The sequence below is a fragment of the Limulus polyphemus genome, unplaced genomic scaffold (assembly GCF_000517525.1).
Source record: "Limulus polyphemus unplaced genomic scaffold, Limulus_polyphemus-2.1.2 Scaffold7978, whole genome shotgun sequence".
Taxonomy (NCBI): domain Eukaryota; kingdom Metazoa; phylum Arthropoda; class Merostomata; order Xiphosura; family Limulidae; genus Limulus; species Limulus polyphemus.
Genome location: NW_013673588.1, coordinates 14,998 through 28,181, shown reverse-complemented (window position 1 = coordinate 28,181; position 13,184 = coordinate 14,998). Strand labels below are relative to the sequence as shown.

General features: G+C 31.8%; 1 protein-coding gene across 1 annotated transcript in view; it reads left to right on the top strand.

The window, feature by feature from the left end:
• The first annotated feature begins 600 nt into the window (after positions 1-600).
• The window catches only part of LOC106475021 (hydroxyacid-oxoacid transhydrogenase, mitochondrial-like), a 23,207-nt gene continuing 10,623 nt past the window's right edge, over positions 601-13,184 (top strand). Inside the window, exons 1-8 of the mRNA XM_013935718.2 lie at positions 601-674; positions 2,110-2,147; positions 2,780-2,838; positions 4,895-4,948; positions 5,260-5,414; positions 7,433-7,629; positions 10,128-10,205; positions 12,119-12,224. Coding sequence (XP_013791172.1) covers positions 619-674; positions 2,110-2,147; positions 2,780-2,838; positions 4,895-4,948; positions 5,260-5,414; positions 7,433-7,629; positions 10,128-10,205; positions 12,119-12,224 — 743 coding nt within the window. The 5' untranslated portion in view covers positions 601-618. The remainder of the gene's footprint in view (positions 675-2,109; positions 2,148-2,779; positions 2,839-4,894; positions 4,949-5,259; positions 5,415-7,432; positions 7,630-10,127; positions 10,206-12,118; positions 12,225-13,184) is intronic.

The following is a 13,184-nucleotide window of genomic DNA, read 5'->3' as shown; positions in this document are numbered from 1 at the left end:
CGCGCTGGAGTTTCTAGAAGGATCATGACTGTTCCTGGCAACTCTAGTCTTCTCCAGTCGCCCTCTATTTTTTTTTTTTTTGTATATAAGCCCGGCAAATAAAGCGGAGATAATAATTGCAGATAGACGGATATAGAGATAGATAATTGAGTTAAGTGAGCTGTAGTGACCGTAAGTAAACTGCGCGAATCGTTGTGAATTATAGCGTGTGTTTAAGTCAAAGTAACTGTCGAAATTAATTGTATTGAGAAAGAATAAACTAGTTTTATTTAAGAAAGGACTTTTATTGCTGAAGCTCCTCGGGAAGAATTTATACCGGAAATTAACAAACGACCAGAGACGTAACACCATGTAATGTTACCGCTGACCCTTCAGAGGAAGATCAAGCTATATTATTAAAAGTGCTTCATTACCTTAGTACTTGTTCGTTTTGCCTTCCCCTTCTTATTATTAAACAATTTTTGAAACTTGAAGTGTTAGCAATTCAAATGGTACTAATTTTCACGAGTATCCTTTATTACTGTGATTAATGTTCATATTCCCTTTCTGTATTAAAACATAAACAGGAAGCACTCTATAAACACCTGATGAATCAAAGGTCACACACAGTATAACAAAATGGTGTCTCGTGTAAGAGTTCGAGAACTTGTGAAAGCCGTGTCGATTTCTGCTTCGTAAGTGTGGATGAGTGTATTATAAGTAATACATATATATCATTACAACTTATTGTTTTGGCAGAAACTATTTGGACAAAATTTTAATTGTAATTAGTGGTTAGCGTAAAGTGTGGCCTCGCGCTAATACTCGACACCGTACCGTATTTTGAAAAAAATTCAGCTTCTCTACGGCAGCCGAAAAGAAATTCTCTGCCCTAGAGTAGAAAAGCTGAACTTGCCTGATGTTTTTGCAGAAGTTTGGTAAATTCTCGGATTCACGTGTCAAATATATGCTACAATATTGTAGTTCAAACCCCTTAATGGAAATTAGTTAACCGCCCAAGTTAAATTAGAAACATTAAACTTAATAAATTGTATATAAACTTGTAAAAAATTAAAATACTGACATTTTTTTATTTAACTTGGGCTCGCGTCAGTGTTATTAATATTATTCTATAAGTCTCTAGATGAGTAGATCACCATAGAAAGGAATTAATTTTTTTATGAGTTAGAAGGTTATAAAAATTAAAAATTGGTCGAAACAGTGTTTGCGAAATGCAATAGTTTAATTTTTTGAAATAATACGATATTAACTTCAAAATAAAATTTTTGTATATATATATATATATATTTCTATAACTAATTTGAAAAGTTATTCAAACTGATGGAAGTTTCAACTTCTATTTATGAGTTATGTCTAAACAAAGAAAAACATTGTATGATAAGAGTTATTGTTTTACTTATTTTCAGTTTAAGATGTGATAAGTTGAACATACTATCATTTGCAGTATTGTAGTATGCACTATCTACAACATTGTTATGCATAAAATTTCATGTTTTATTTTCAATGGGCAGTCACTTATATTGTGCTGCTTATAATTTTGTTGGCTTTCATACTTAGCATGATCCTGGCATAAATATATTAGGGTCAGAAATACTTGATTTCTATATACAAATAAACAGTTTTTTCTATAGTATACAACTTTACCATACATTATCTGCAGGTAAATGGTAAGTTACTTTGTGCACTAGTGTCAAAGGTTGAAGGATATTATGTCATTGATTTTGGAAAATATATAATAGTGGTTTCAACTTTGGAAAATGTACAATATTAGTCTAACTTTCTGAATTATGGTTTAGTAACATTCTAGCAAAGATAATTCTCAAAAATTGCGGTTATAGATAAATATAACATTGTACAGTGAAATTTTTAAATTTCATCTAAATACTTTTTAGTGACCCCACTATTTTTCTTAAATAAAGTTGTTACAACCTAAGTTGTTTGAAGTGTAGTAAAAAGAAATGAACAAATAGAAATTATGGAAACATTATTTCATACTATATATATAAATAGCATTCATATGTATTTTAAAGAAGATAATGTATCAAAGGCTGTGAGGTAGAGTTTTTGTTCTTATTGCATTATTCTTAGACCAGTTGTTTCTTGTTTTAGTTGCCGCTGTCCGGCCCATGGAGGAATTAACCAAATTTGTAAGTTTTTGTTCTTATTGTATTATTCATAGACCAGTTGTTTCTTGTTTTAGTTGCCGCTGTCCGGCCCATGGAGGAATTAACCAACTTTGTAAGTTTTATTTTTAGGTATTTATGCTTTAAACAAGTAAATGTAATTGTTAAAGTTGAGAAAATTAATGTAATGTCAGAAGTCATAACACCAACAAGAAAGTTTATGAAACTGAAAAAATGTTTTAACTATATAGATTTTACTTCAGTGTTATTTTACTTAATAATATTACAAAAACTGTAAAAAAAAAAAAACATTGAGAGTTTTAAGGTTACAGATGCAAGGCTTAGAAAGGTACTGTTCACTTTAGGCATTATGGGATATATTTTGAAATGATCTTTTGCAGTTCTAAGAGTTTTGGAGGGATTAATGTCCATTATTTTGGTAAGTATAAAGTAATGGAGAGTGGAGATCATTGAATAACTTCATAATTGTTTAATAAATTCAGTAGGCTTGTGCTCATTGTTTTAATTAAAGTCTATAAACATTATTTATCTTTGTTGAAAACAAAATTGAAGTCTGGGATTAGTTGTATAATATCTGAAATTTGATAACCGAATTTAATTTGTACGTCTTAAAAGCGTAATGTTTGTTTTTCTAGATCGTAATAACCATGAACAAAGTAAAGAAGAGATTCCACAGACGGATTATGCCTTTGAAGTAAGAAATAAAACAAGTATTTATTTATTTGAAAGATAGTGATAATAGAAAAAGTCAATAAAACAATATAAATTCCAAAAGTTAAGTGACATATTAACATTTTGCCAATAGATGTTTCCATTATACTTAAGAAGTTATAGTCTTCGTATTTTGTTCAAAGGAATACTAGCTTGTTTACTCGTAAATGGATTTAATTACACATCTTGGACATAGTACTGGGAGTTTTAGATTGATATAAACTGTAACAACAAGAAAAACTACATCGTATATATTACCAGTTGTTTTTTCTTTCTTAAAACTCCATTGTACGTTGCTAACTCTGGCAGCCCAGTGTTTAGAGGTTACATATAATGTATATAAATCCGTAATGAAATTCACGTTGTTATTCACCAACAAGCTTTTCTTCACTGACCAAGGTATTTAAACTTGGAATCATTCTGATAGTTTTTTATTTTTTTGCACCCTTTCATTCTTATTTTTATCCATTCTTTTGAAGTGATAGATGTGCTGAAGTTAACTTGTTCCAGCAAATCGTATGGACTGGTTAATATCTTATAATTAACAAAAACTTGGTAAGGACTACTTTCTGCTTATCAAACAGGCTGGTTAATGTCTTATAATTATCATAAACTTGGCAAGGACTACTTTCTGCTTATCAAACAGGCTGGTTAATATCTTATAATTATCAAAAACTTGGTAAGGACTACTTTCTGTTTATCAAACAGGCTGGTTAATGTCTTATAATTATCAGAAACTTGGTAAGGACTACTTTCTGCTTATCAAACAGGCTGGTTAATGTCTTATAATTATCAGAAACTTGCTAAGGACTACTTTCTGTTTATCAAACAGTTTTACTACATGAGAATCCAATAATAGGATTTTATATGATGCAGAATCTGGATAATGATGCCTATCATGTTAGGAAGAAAATGTAGTTTTTTAAGAATTAGATGAGAAGTTAGTGAAGATATGTAAAGTGGCTCGATTGATGGAATAGGTTTAAAGATTGACAAGGGTTGCCACACACTCAAGATTTTCTTCATTTCAACAAGTACCATGAATAAAAAGGGGAAGAGGGGATCTGTTTCATTGGTTAGAAATTCCCCATATTCTTATGAGAGATGTTATATTGTTATAAACTGTTTTAATATCTGAATTTAGACATTTAGTGTTAATTGCTAGAGGTAGTTTTAGAGAGGACGTGTGATACCTTGAAACTTCCCGAGTGTCTATATTTGACATCCTACATAGCTCTTTTATTTAGCAATACTTTTTTTTTCCTAATATTTGTTTGTTTACATTTTTATAAGATGGAATAAGTGGATTATTAGGTTATAGAGTGTATTCTAAAGCTTTATATATTTTACATAGAATAATAATAAAATAGGTAGTCAAAGATCGTGAAGACTGTTTTGCTCTATCCAATGATGACAAAATTATAGTTACTGCTACAAGTAGGATAGGCGCTAGGCCTATTGAAGAAAGGTTATGATGAACAAAAATAAGAAATCTCAGTTTTAGCTATTCGCAGTTTTTGATCTTGGGACGCTCTGGATAGCTGGAAAGTGGCATATACAGCAGAGATAAATGGACTATATCAAGTAGATCTTCATATCTAACTTCTGATGACATGTAGAAAAGAAAATCCAAATGACTTTTGTGTTGCTCTAATATGGGCATCCATGCCATCCCTACGTAGAGAGTGCTAGCACACTATGACTTTTATATAGCTTTAATATGGGCATCTGTGCCATCCCTGTGGATAATTTGTTTTTGATAACATGATACACCATTAATAACTTTTTCTACTTTTCTTTTGTGTTATAACAAAGCCTTAATTTGTAAAACTGTTAATTAGCTGAACTGTTATCTGTAAGCCCATCTTTGCATGAACCTCAATTTAAAGCACTTTCATAAGCACTTTTATGTTTAGAAGTGTTTGTATAACAACAAGGCAAAGCTTAGTTTTATAGATTTTCAAATATTTTTTCATTGTTTATCACATACACAATAAATCAGTTTAATAACATATTTTTGTTTCTTGTTATTCCAATAGATGGCGTGTTCAAGTGTACGGTATGGACCAGGAGTCACAAAAGAAGTTGGAATGGTACGAGAAGTTTTACTCTAAATGAAAAGGCTAAAAGTATTTTAATGGTTATATTTTTAGCTTCTCACTTCAGATTTTATAATTAAATTTAGGGATTTATAACAACACTACACTAATTTAAGCTTCTGAAAGTCTAGCAGGACCCTTTTGTCTAAAGAGAACTTGAAATCAGAAAATGATTTTAAAATGCTGTATGACAGTTATTATTTGTTGTCTAATTTTTTATACCTCCTACAGAAAATATACTTAAATGTAATTTTGCCTTCTGTTTGAAAACAGTTTTGAAGTAGTATCATGATTTATTTTAACAGGATCTAAGTAATTCTGGAGCAAGGAATGTTTGTTTGATTACAGATGAAAACCTAGTAAAGCTTCCTCCCGTGAAAGCTGTGCTCGACTCACTCCATAAGTATCGAATTAATTATAAGATCTTTGATAAGGTCCGGATTGAACCAACTGATTTAAGGTGCTTGTAGTTTGTTTAAAATGAACTTACAACTTTTTATATTTAGGAGAATGTTTTATATATTTTTAATTTCACTTATGGGACTAAGGATCAATCAATATAAGTCAGGAACTAAGGATTAATCAGTATAAGTCAGTAACTAGGGATCAATCAATATAAGTCAGTGACTAAGGATCAATCAATACAAGTTAGTAACTAAGGATCAATCAATACAAGTCAGTAACTAAGGATCAATCAATACAAGTCAGTAACTAAGGATCAATCAATACAAGTCAGTAACTAAGGATCAATCGATACAAGCCAGTAACTAAGGATCAATCAATATAAGTCAGTAACTAAAGATCAATCAATATAAGTCAGTAACTAAGGATCAATCAGTATAAGTCAGTAACTAAAGATCAATCAATATAAGTCAGTAACTAAAGATCAATCAATATAAGTCAGTAACTAAGGATCAATCAGTATAAGTCAGTAACTAAAGATCAATCGATACAAGTCAGTAACTAAGGATCAATCAATATAAGCCAGTAACTAAGGATCAATCAATATAAGTCAGTAACTAAAGATCAATCAATACAAGTTAGTAACTAAGGATCAATCAATATAAGTTAGTAACTAAGGATCAATCAATATAAGTCAGTAACTAAGGATCAATCAATATAAGTCAGTAACTAAGGATCAATCAATATAAGTCAGTAACTAAGGATCAATCAATATAAGTCAGTAACTAAGGATCGATCAGTATAAGTCAGTAACTAAAGATCAATCAATATAAGTCAGTAACTAAGGATCGATCAGTATAAGTCAGTAACTAAAGTATTGATTGATCCTAGTTACTGACTTATACTGATTGATCCTTAGTTACTGACTTGTATTGATTGATCCTTAGTTACTGACTTGTATTGATTGATCCTTAGTTACTGACTTGTATTGATTGATCCTTAGTTACTGACTTGTATTGATTGATCCTTAGTTACTGACTTATATTGATTGATCCTTAGTTACTGACTTATATTGATTGATTAAGTCAGTAACTAGGGATCAATCAGTATAAGTCAGTAACTAAGGATCAATCGATATAACTCAGTAACTAAGGATCAATCAATACAAGTCAGTAACTAAGGATCAATTAATACAAGTCAGTAACTAATGATCAATCAATACAAGTCAGTAACTAAGGATCAATCAATACAAGTCAGTAACTAAGGATCAATCAATATAAGTCAGTAACTAAAGATCAATCAATATAAGTCAGTAACTAAAGATCAATCAATACAAGTCAGTAACTAAAGATCAATCAATATAAGTCAGTAACTAAGGATCAATCAATATAAGTCAGTAACTAACCAATAATCAACAGAAGTCAGAATATGACACTAATAGGTATTGAAACAAATCCCAAAAATTAACTTTTCATACCTTAAATGGGTTAAAGTGAACACTTGATCCAGGACTTGTAGTTAAAAGTACTGTTTATTAGTATGTATTAGTAAGTCTATTAGTATGTATTTAACTGGACTTGTAGTTAAAAGTACTGTTTATTAGTATGTATTAGTAAGTCTATTAGTATGTATTTAACAGGACTTGTAGTTAAAAGTACTGTTTATTAGTATGTATTAACAGGACTTGTAGTTAAAAGTACTGTTTATTAGTATGTATTAGTAAGTCTATTAGTATGTATTTAACAGGACTTGTAGTTACAAGTACTGTATATTAGTATGTATTTAACAGGACTTGTAGTTAAAAGTACTGTATTAGTATGTATTTAAATTAGTTGCTACTTGTTTCTTCTGAGCCTGAGAAGTGAATATACTTAAATAAGTTGCTCTAAGAAATGAAATTGCTATAGTTTCAGTTATGTTTCTGAAAGAAAAAAGTAGGTTAGTCATTGTGAAAGTTGATGTCAAATTGTCCTTTTTTCCTAACATGGTACAAGCTTTTGTAACTTAACTTATAATTTGATTAAACATCTTTTAGTCTGTCACATCATGTCTGTTTTTTTCCCTAATTTTTTCTAGTTTTAGTGAAGCCATAGAATTTGCGAGGAGCAATAGTTTTGATGCTTTCCTTGCAGTTGGTGGTGGATCTGTAATTGACACGTGTAAAGCAGCCAATTTATACTCCTCCGATCCTCGAGCGGATTTCCTTGACTATGTGTCAGCACCAATTGGTAAAGGAAAACCTGTCACATGTCTCCTCAAACCACTAATAGCAGGTGTGGGAGTATTACTTACTATACGTATATTTAACTAGACTATATTTAACAGGCAAAGTATGGTCATCTCAAAGGTTTAATTAAAAAAAATATTTATGGATTAGAATGAAACATTCTTGTAATTATTTTTTGGTTTTGATGTTTTCTAGGTCATTCATAAGGAACCAGTCAAAATATTAATGTTCTTTGAATGAGTCAGAACCAGACAAAGTATTAGTGTTCTTTGAATGAGTCAGAACCAGACAAAGTATTAATGTTCTTTGAGTGAATCAGAACCAGACAAAGTATTAGTGTTCTTTGAATGAGTCAGAACCAGACAAAGTATTAATGTTCTTTGAGTGAATCACAGATCCAGTCAAAATATTAGTGTTCTCTGAATGAGTCAGAACCAGACAAAGTATTAATGTTCTTTGAATGAATCACAAAACCAGTCAAAATATTAGTGTTCTTTGAATGAGTCAGAACCAGACAAAGTATTAGTGTTCTTTGAATGAGTCAGAACCAGACAAAGTATTAATGTTCTTTGGATGAATCACAGAACCAGACAAAATATTAGTGTTCTTTGAATGAGTCAGAACCAGACAAAGTATTAATGTTCTTTGATGAATCACAGATCCAGTCAAAATATTAGTGTTCTCTGAATGAGTCAGAACCAGACAAAGTATTAGTGTTCTTTGAATGAGTCAGAACCAGACAAAGTATTAATGTTCTTTGAATGAGTCAGAAACAGTCAAAATATTAGTGTTCTTTGAATGAGTCAAAACCAGACAAAGTATTAGTGTTCTTTGAATGAGTCAGAACCAGACAAAGTATTAGTGTTCTTTGGATGAGTCAGAACCAGACAAAGTATTAATGTTCTTTGAATGAATCGCAAAACCAGTCAAAATATTAGTGTTCTTTGAATGAGTCAGAACCAGACAAAGTATTTGTGTTCTTTGGATGAGTTGTAGAACCAGACAAAGTATTAGTGTTCTTTGGATGAGTTGTAGAACCATTCAGAGTATTAGAGTTCTTTGAATGAGTCAGAACCAGACAAAGTATTTGTGTTCTTTGAATGAGTCAGAACCAGACAACCTATTAGTGTTCTTTGAATGAATCACAGAAACAGACAAAGTATTAATGTTCTTTAGATGAGTCATGTTTTAAGTTAATTGGTACCTAACATTTCTTGTTAAACAAGAACTAAAACTAAATCTTCCTAATATCAGAGTGCATGAGGGTTTTGACTTCAGTTTCCCTTAGTAACCACATTTTAGTACCTCAAGACGGGAGTGAAGAATTGTCACATAATTTCTAAACATGGTTACGGGGTAAGATTCACCTTTAGTACCTCAAGACGCGAGTGAAGAATTGTCACATAATTTCTAAACATGGTTACGGGGTAAGATTCACCTTTAGTACCTCAAGAGAACGAGTGAGAACTGACACAAAACTTCTAATCAAGATTACAATGTAAGATTCAACTTCAGTATCTGTACATAACTTATAACTGTGGTTACAATGTAAGATTCAACTTCAGTATCTGTACATAACTTATAACTGTGGTTACAAAGTGAATATTCCAAAAATGAAAGATAATCAGCTTGAAATAAAATCTGTGTCAAGAAATCAAAGTTCAAAAACAAGCTGTGTTATTATGTTGAGTAGATAGAATATGTTCTACATATCAGAATTAAAAATCTCAAGTAAGTTAAACTGTTGGAAAACATGCCCATTTTAGTACAGATCTTTGTTCTTCTACATGAGACCAAGTATACTGTGGAGAAAGTTGAAAGTGGGCCGGTGTCAGTAGTACTTTATAACATTAGTCTGTGGTAAACAATATTACGTCGATGGTTTGAAATGTTCTCTTACAGTAATGTTATAATTTAAGTTCCTGTTGATAAAGTCTTTAATTGTTATGTTTCATATTTCTTTGATGTGTTTTTCTTAACTATTCGTGCACCAAACTTCTTGCGAGTTCATAAGTTTGTTGTTTATAGTACTCTCAATAGCATGCCATCACTTGTGCAGTTTATTGCACTAACTGAATGCACTTAACTCAATCATTTTGGTCAATTTGTTTTCATTGAGTGTTGTAAGAAGCAAAAACATAAAACTTGTCAATAATATTTAATATGTAGACACAGTCAGTAGTGATGGGTATAAGTTTAAAGTTGGTGATTTGAAGGTTAAGTTAATTACATCAGGAACTGCATTGTATCACGTTATAATACGTGTTATTGCAATATTGTGTGAATTTGATCCATCTGTCATGTTTCATTTTGTGTAGTCTAAGCATTCAATTAAATTTATTTTCATACTTAAGGAAAAGTCTTAACTAAGTAGCAACGTGAAATGAAGGTTATTTACTGCCCATTCACCTAAAATTTTCTTACCCACGTTATGAACTTCACAATATTGTTAAAGGTGGGAACAAATTAGTCTGGACAAAAGAAAAAAAATTGGATATTGTTTAAAGAATTAGTGGACATTTAAAAATGTTTTTTCTACTTTAGTGCCAACAACAGCAGGAACTGGAAGTGAAACTACAGGAGTGGCCATTTTCGACTATGTGCCTCTAAAGGCAAAACTAGGTGTGTAAACTTTTTTCAAGAAATGATAAAAACCATAAAAGAGACTAACAACTATAAGAATTATTAGGTTGCTGTGCAGTCTTTGTTTCAATATCAAAAACAAAATGATAAACTAGCATTGTTGGTTGAAAATTTTATTCTGAAAAGAACCACCCACATGCTGTTGTTTTTCTATCAAAAAACAGATTTATTTGCTACCAAAAATAAAAGCATGGGATTAAAACTTTATGGTTGTTCTTGCTATGTCAGTGGATTAGCTGTGTAACATTATGTTCTGGGAGGAACAATAAGGCCCTGTGGATAATACGTGTAACATAAAGCGCTGTGTAGAGTATTATGTGTAACAATGCACTCTGTTTGGAATATTATGTGTAACACAATCTTATTTAGAATATTATATGTAACATAATGCCATGTGTGGAATATTATGTGTAACACAATCCTATGTAGAATATTATATGTAACATAATGCCATGTGTGGAATATTATGTGTAACACAATCCTATGTAGAATATTATATGTAACACAATATTATGTGTAACATAAAGTGCTGTATAGAATGTTATGTGTAATGTAAAGCTCTATGTGAAATATTGTGTAATACAAAGCCTTGTGTGATATGTGTAACACAAAGCCTTGTGTGTGTATATTGTGTGTAACACAAAGGCTTGTGTGTGATATTGTATGTAACGCAAAGCCTTGTGTATGATAGTGTGTAACACAAAACCTTGTGTGTGATATTGTGTGTAATACAAAGCAGTTTGTGATATGTGTAACACAAAGCACTATGTGCGACATAAAACCTTGTGTGTGATTTTGTGTGTAATACAAAGCAGTTTGTGATATGTGTAACACAAAGCACTATGTGCAACATAAAACCTTGTGTGTGATATTGTGTGTAATACAAAGCACTGTGTGTTATATGTATGTACTGTGTTTAAAATCAGTAGTTGAATTTCAGTGGAATAATGTAAGGGAATGTTGTCCCCATTATTAAAATATATGTCAATTTCATCCCCCTTGTGAACATAATCAAATGCATGGGAAACATCCTGAGAGTGAGTCTTCATTGACGGTGTACAACTACAGTCATACTGATTCTTCCTGTGCCAAAAACCGTCTCTATCAGTCGTTGGTAAATACAAACAATGCCATTTTTCTTCGTATGAAAGATTCAGCCCTTCAACTCGACTGCAAATCAACAAGAATTTTATACAAAACGGATAACTACACAAAAAGAAGAATTTCCGAAAGTTGCTTTATCAAAAACCTGTCTAATTTCAACACCTCCCAAGATCTTTGGCCGGAAGGGCCATGTGGTTAAGGACCGCGACTTGCAACTGCGGGTCACAGGTTCAAATCCCCGTCCCACCAAACATGCTTGCTCTTTCAGCCGCGGGGGCATTATAATGTGACTTTCAATCCCGTTATTCGTTGGTAAAAGAGTAGTCCAAGGATTGACGGAGGTTGGTGATGACTAGCTGCCTTCCCTCTAGACTTACACTGCTAAATTAGGGATGGCTAGTGCAGATAGCCCTCATGTAGCTTTGTGCGAAATTCAAAAACCAAACCAACCCTTGAACTTTCTTAATAATAATAAAAACAACTTATTTAAATGCATCTTAAGCCTTATTTAAGGTTGACTCGTACTCAGTATTATATTTTTCTGTTCTAAAGCACCTGAAACACCTTGGTTGAATTCTTAAAAATAAACTTATTAAATAAAAAGAAGTATTAGACAAGTTTTGGATAAAATACACATTGTCAAAAGTTGAATTCTCTCAATATATATAAAAATTTCACAAAATAAAGGTAAGACAAAGTTTTTTCCAGATTTTTGTAATTTTATAATATTGATAATATCCTATTTGAACTGTTAATACTTTATTATTATGTCTCACTCTTATTGTTAGGCATAGCAAACAGAGCTTTGAGGCCTACCTTGGGAATTATCGACCCTCTCCATGCTCTGCACATGCCAGAACGTGTGGCGGCTTTCAGTGGGTTTGATGTGTTATGGTGAGAAACCAGCATTTGGAATAACTAATAATAACTTTAATAGTTAGCAAGAAAATTAATTAATATATCCCAAGATAGAAAAAGTGGCAGAAATAATTTCTAGTTGTAATATTAATACTTAGTTTATGGATGAATTGTTTAATACTAAGAATGAAGTATTTAAAGCAGTATTTGACAATATTTTTATGAAGTATAACTAGTTTTATTCTGTTCTCTCATTTCCATTTTTATGTGTGAATTTCTCTTAGCAATTGTATCTGACTGAGCTTATAGTTTTTAAAGTTTAAAGCTGTTCCTCCTCCTCTTTTATTTTGATGGTCTTTGTACTAGTAATTCTCATATGTGTTTATGTTTGCAGTAAAATAAAACAATGCTAAACAGTTATTTGTTCTGTCCTATTTGGAATAAGACTGTCCAATGGACAACCTTTGAAACAATTATGGTTGTTTGCAATAAACTATAGTTGTCCTCACTCGAAAGAACAAGTTAGTTGGGTAATAAAAATTACAAACTTGGTGTAACATTATCCTAAATTACACTGGAAAAAGGCCCGGCATGGTCAGGTGGTTAGGGCACTCAACTCGCAATCTGAGGGTCGCGGGTTCGAATCCCCGTCACACCAAACATGCTCGCCCTTTCAGCCGTGGGGGCATTATAATGTGACGGTCAATCCCACTATTCGTTGGTAAAAGAGTAGCCCAAGAGTTGGCGGTGGGTGGTGATGACTAGCTGCCTTCCCTCTAGTCTTACACTGCTAAATTAGGAACGGCTAGTGCAGGTAGCCCTCGTGTAGCTTTGTGCGAAATTCAAAAAACAAACAAACAAACAATACACTGGAAAGTTCATTAGTTGATAGAAAATCATGAGGTAATATAAATCATAATGTAAAGTATGTCACCACTTACTAAATTTTCAGAAACTGGTCTATCTTAACAACAGTCAATATGAAATGGCAATACA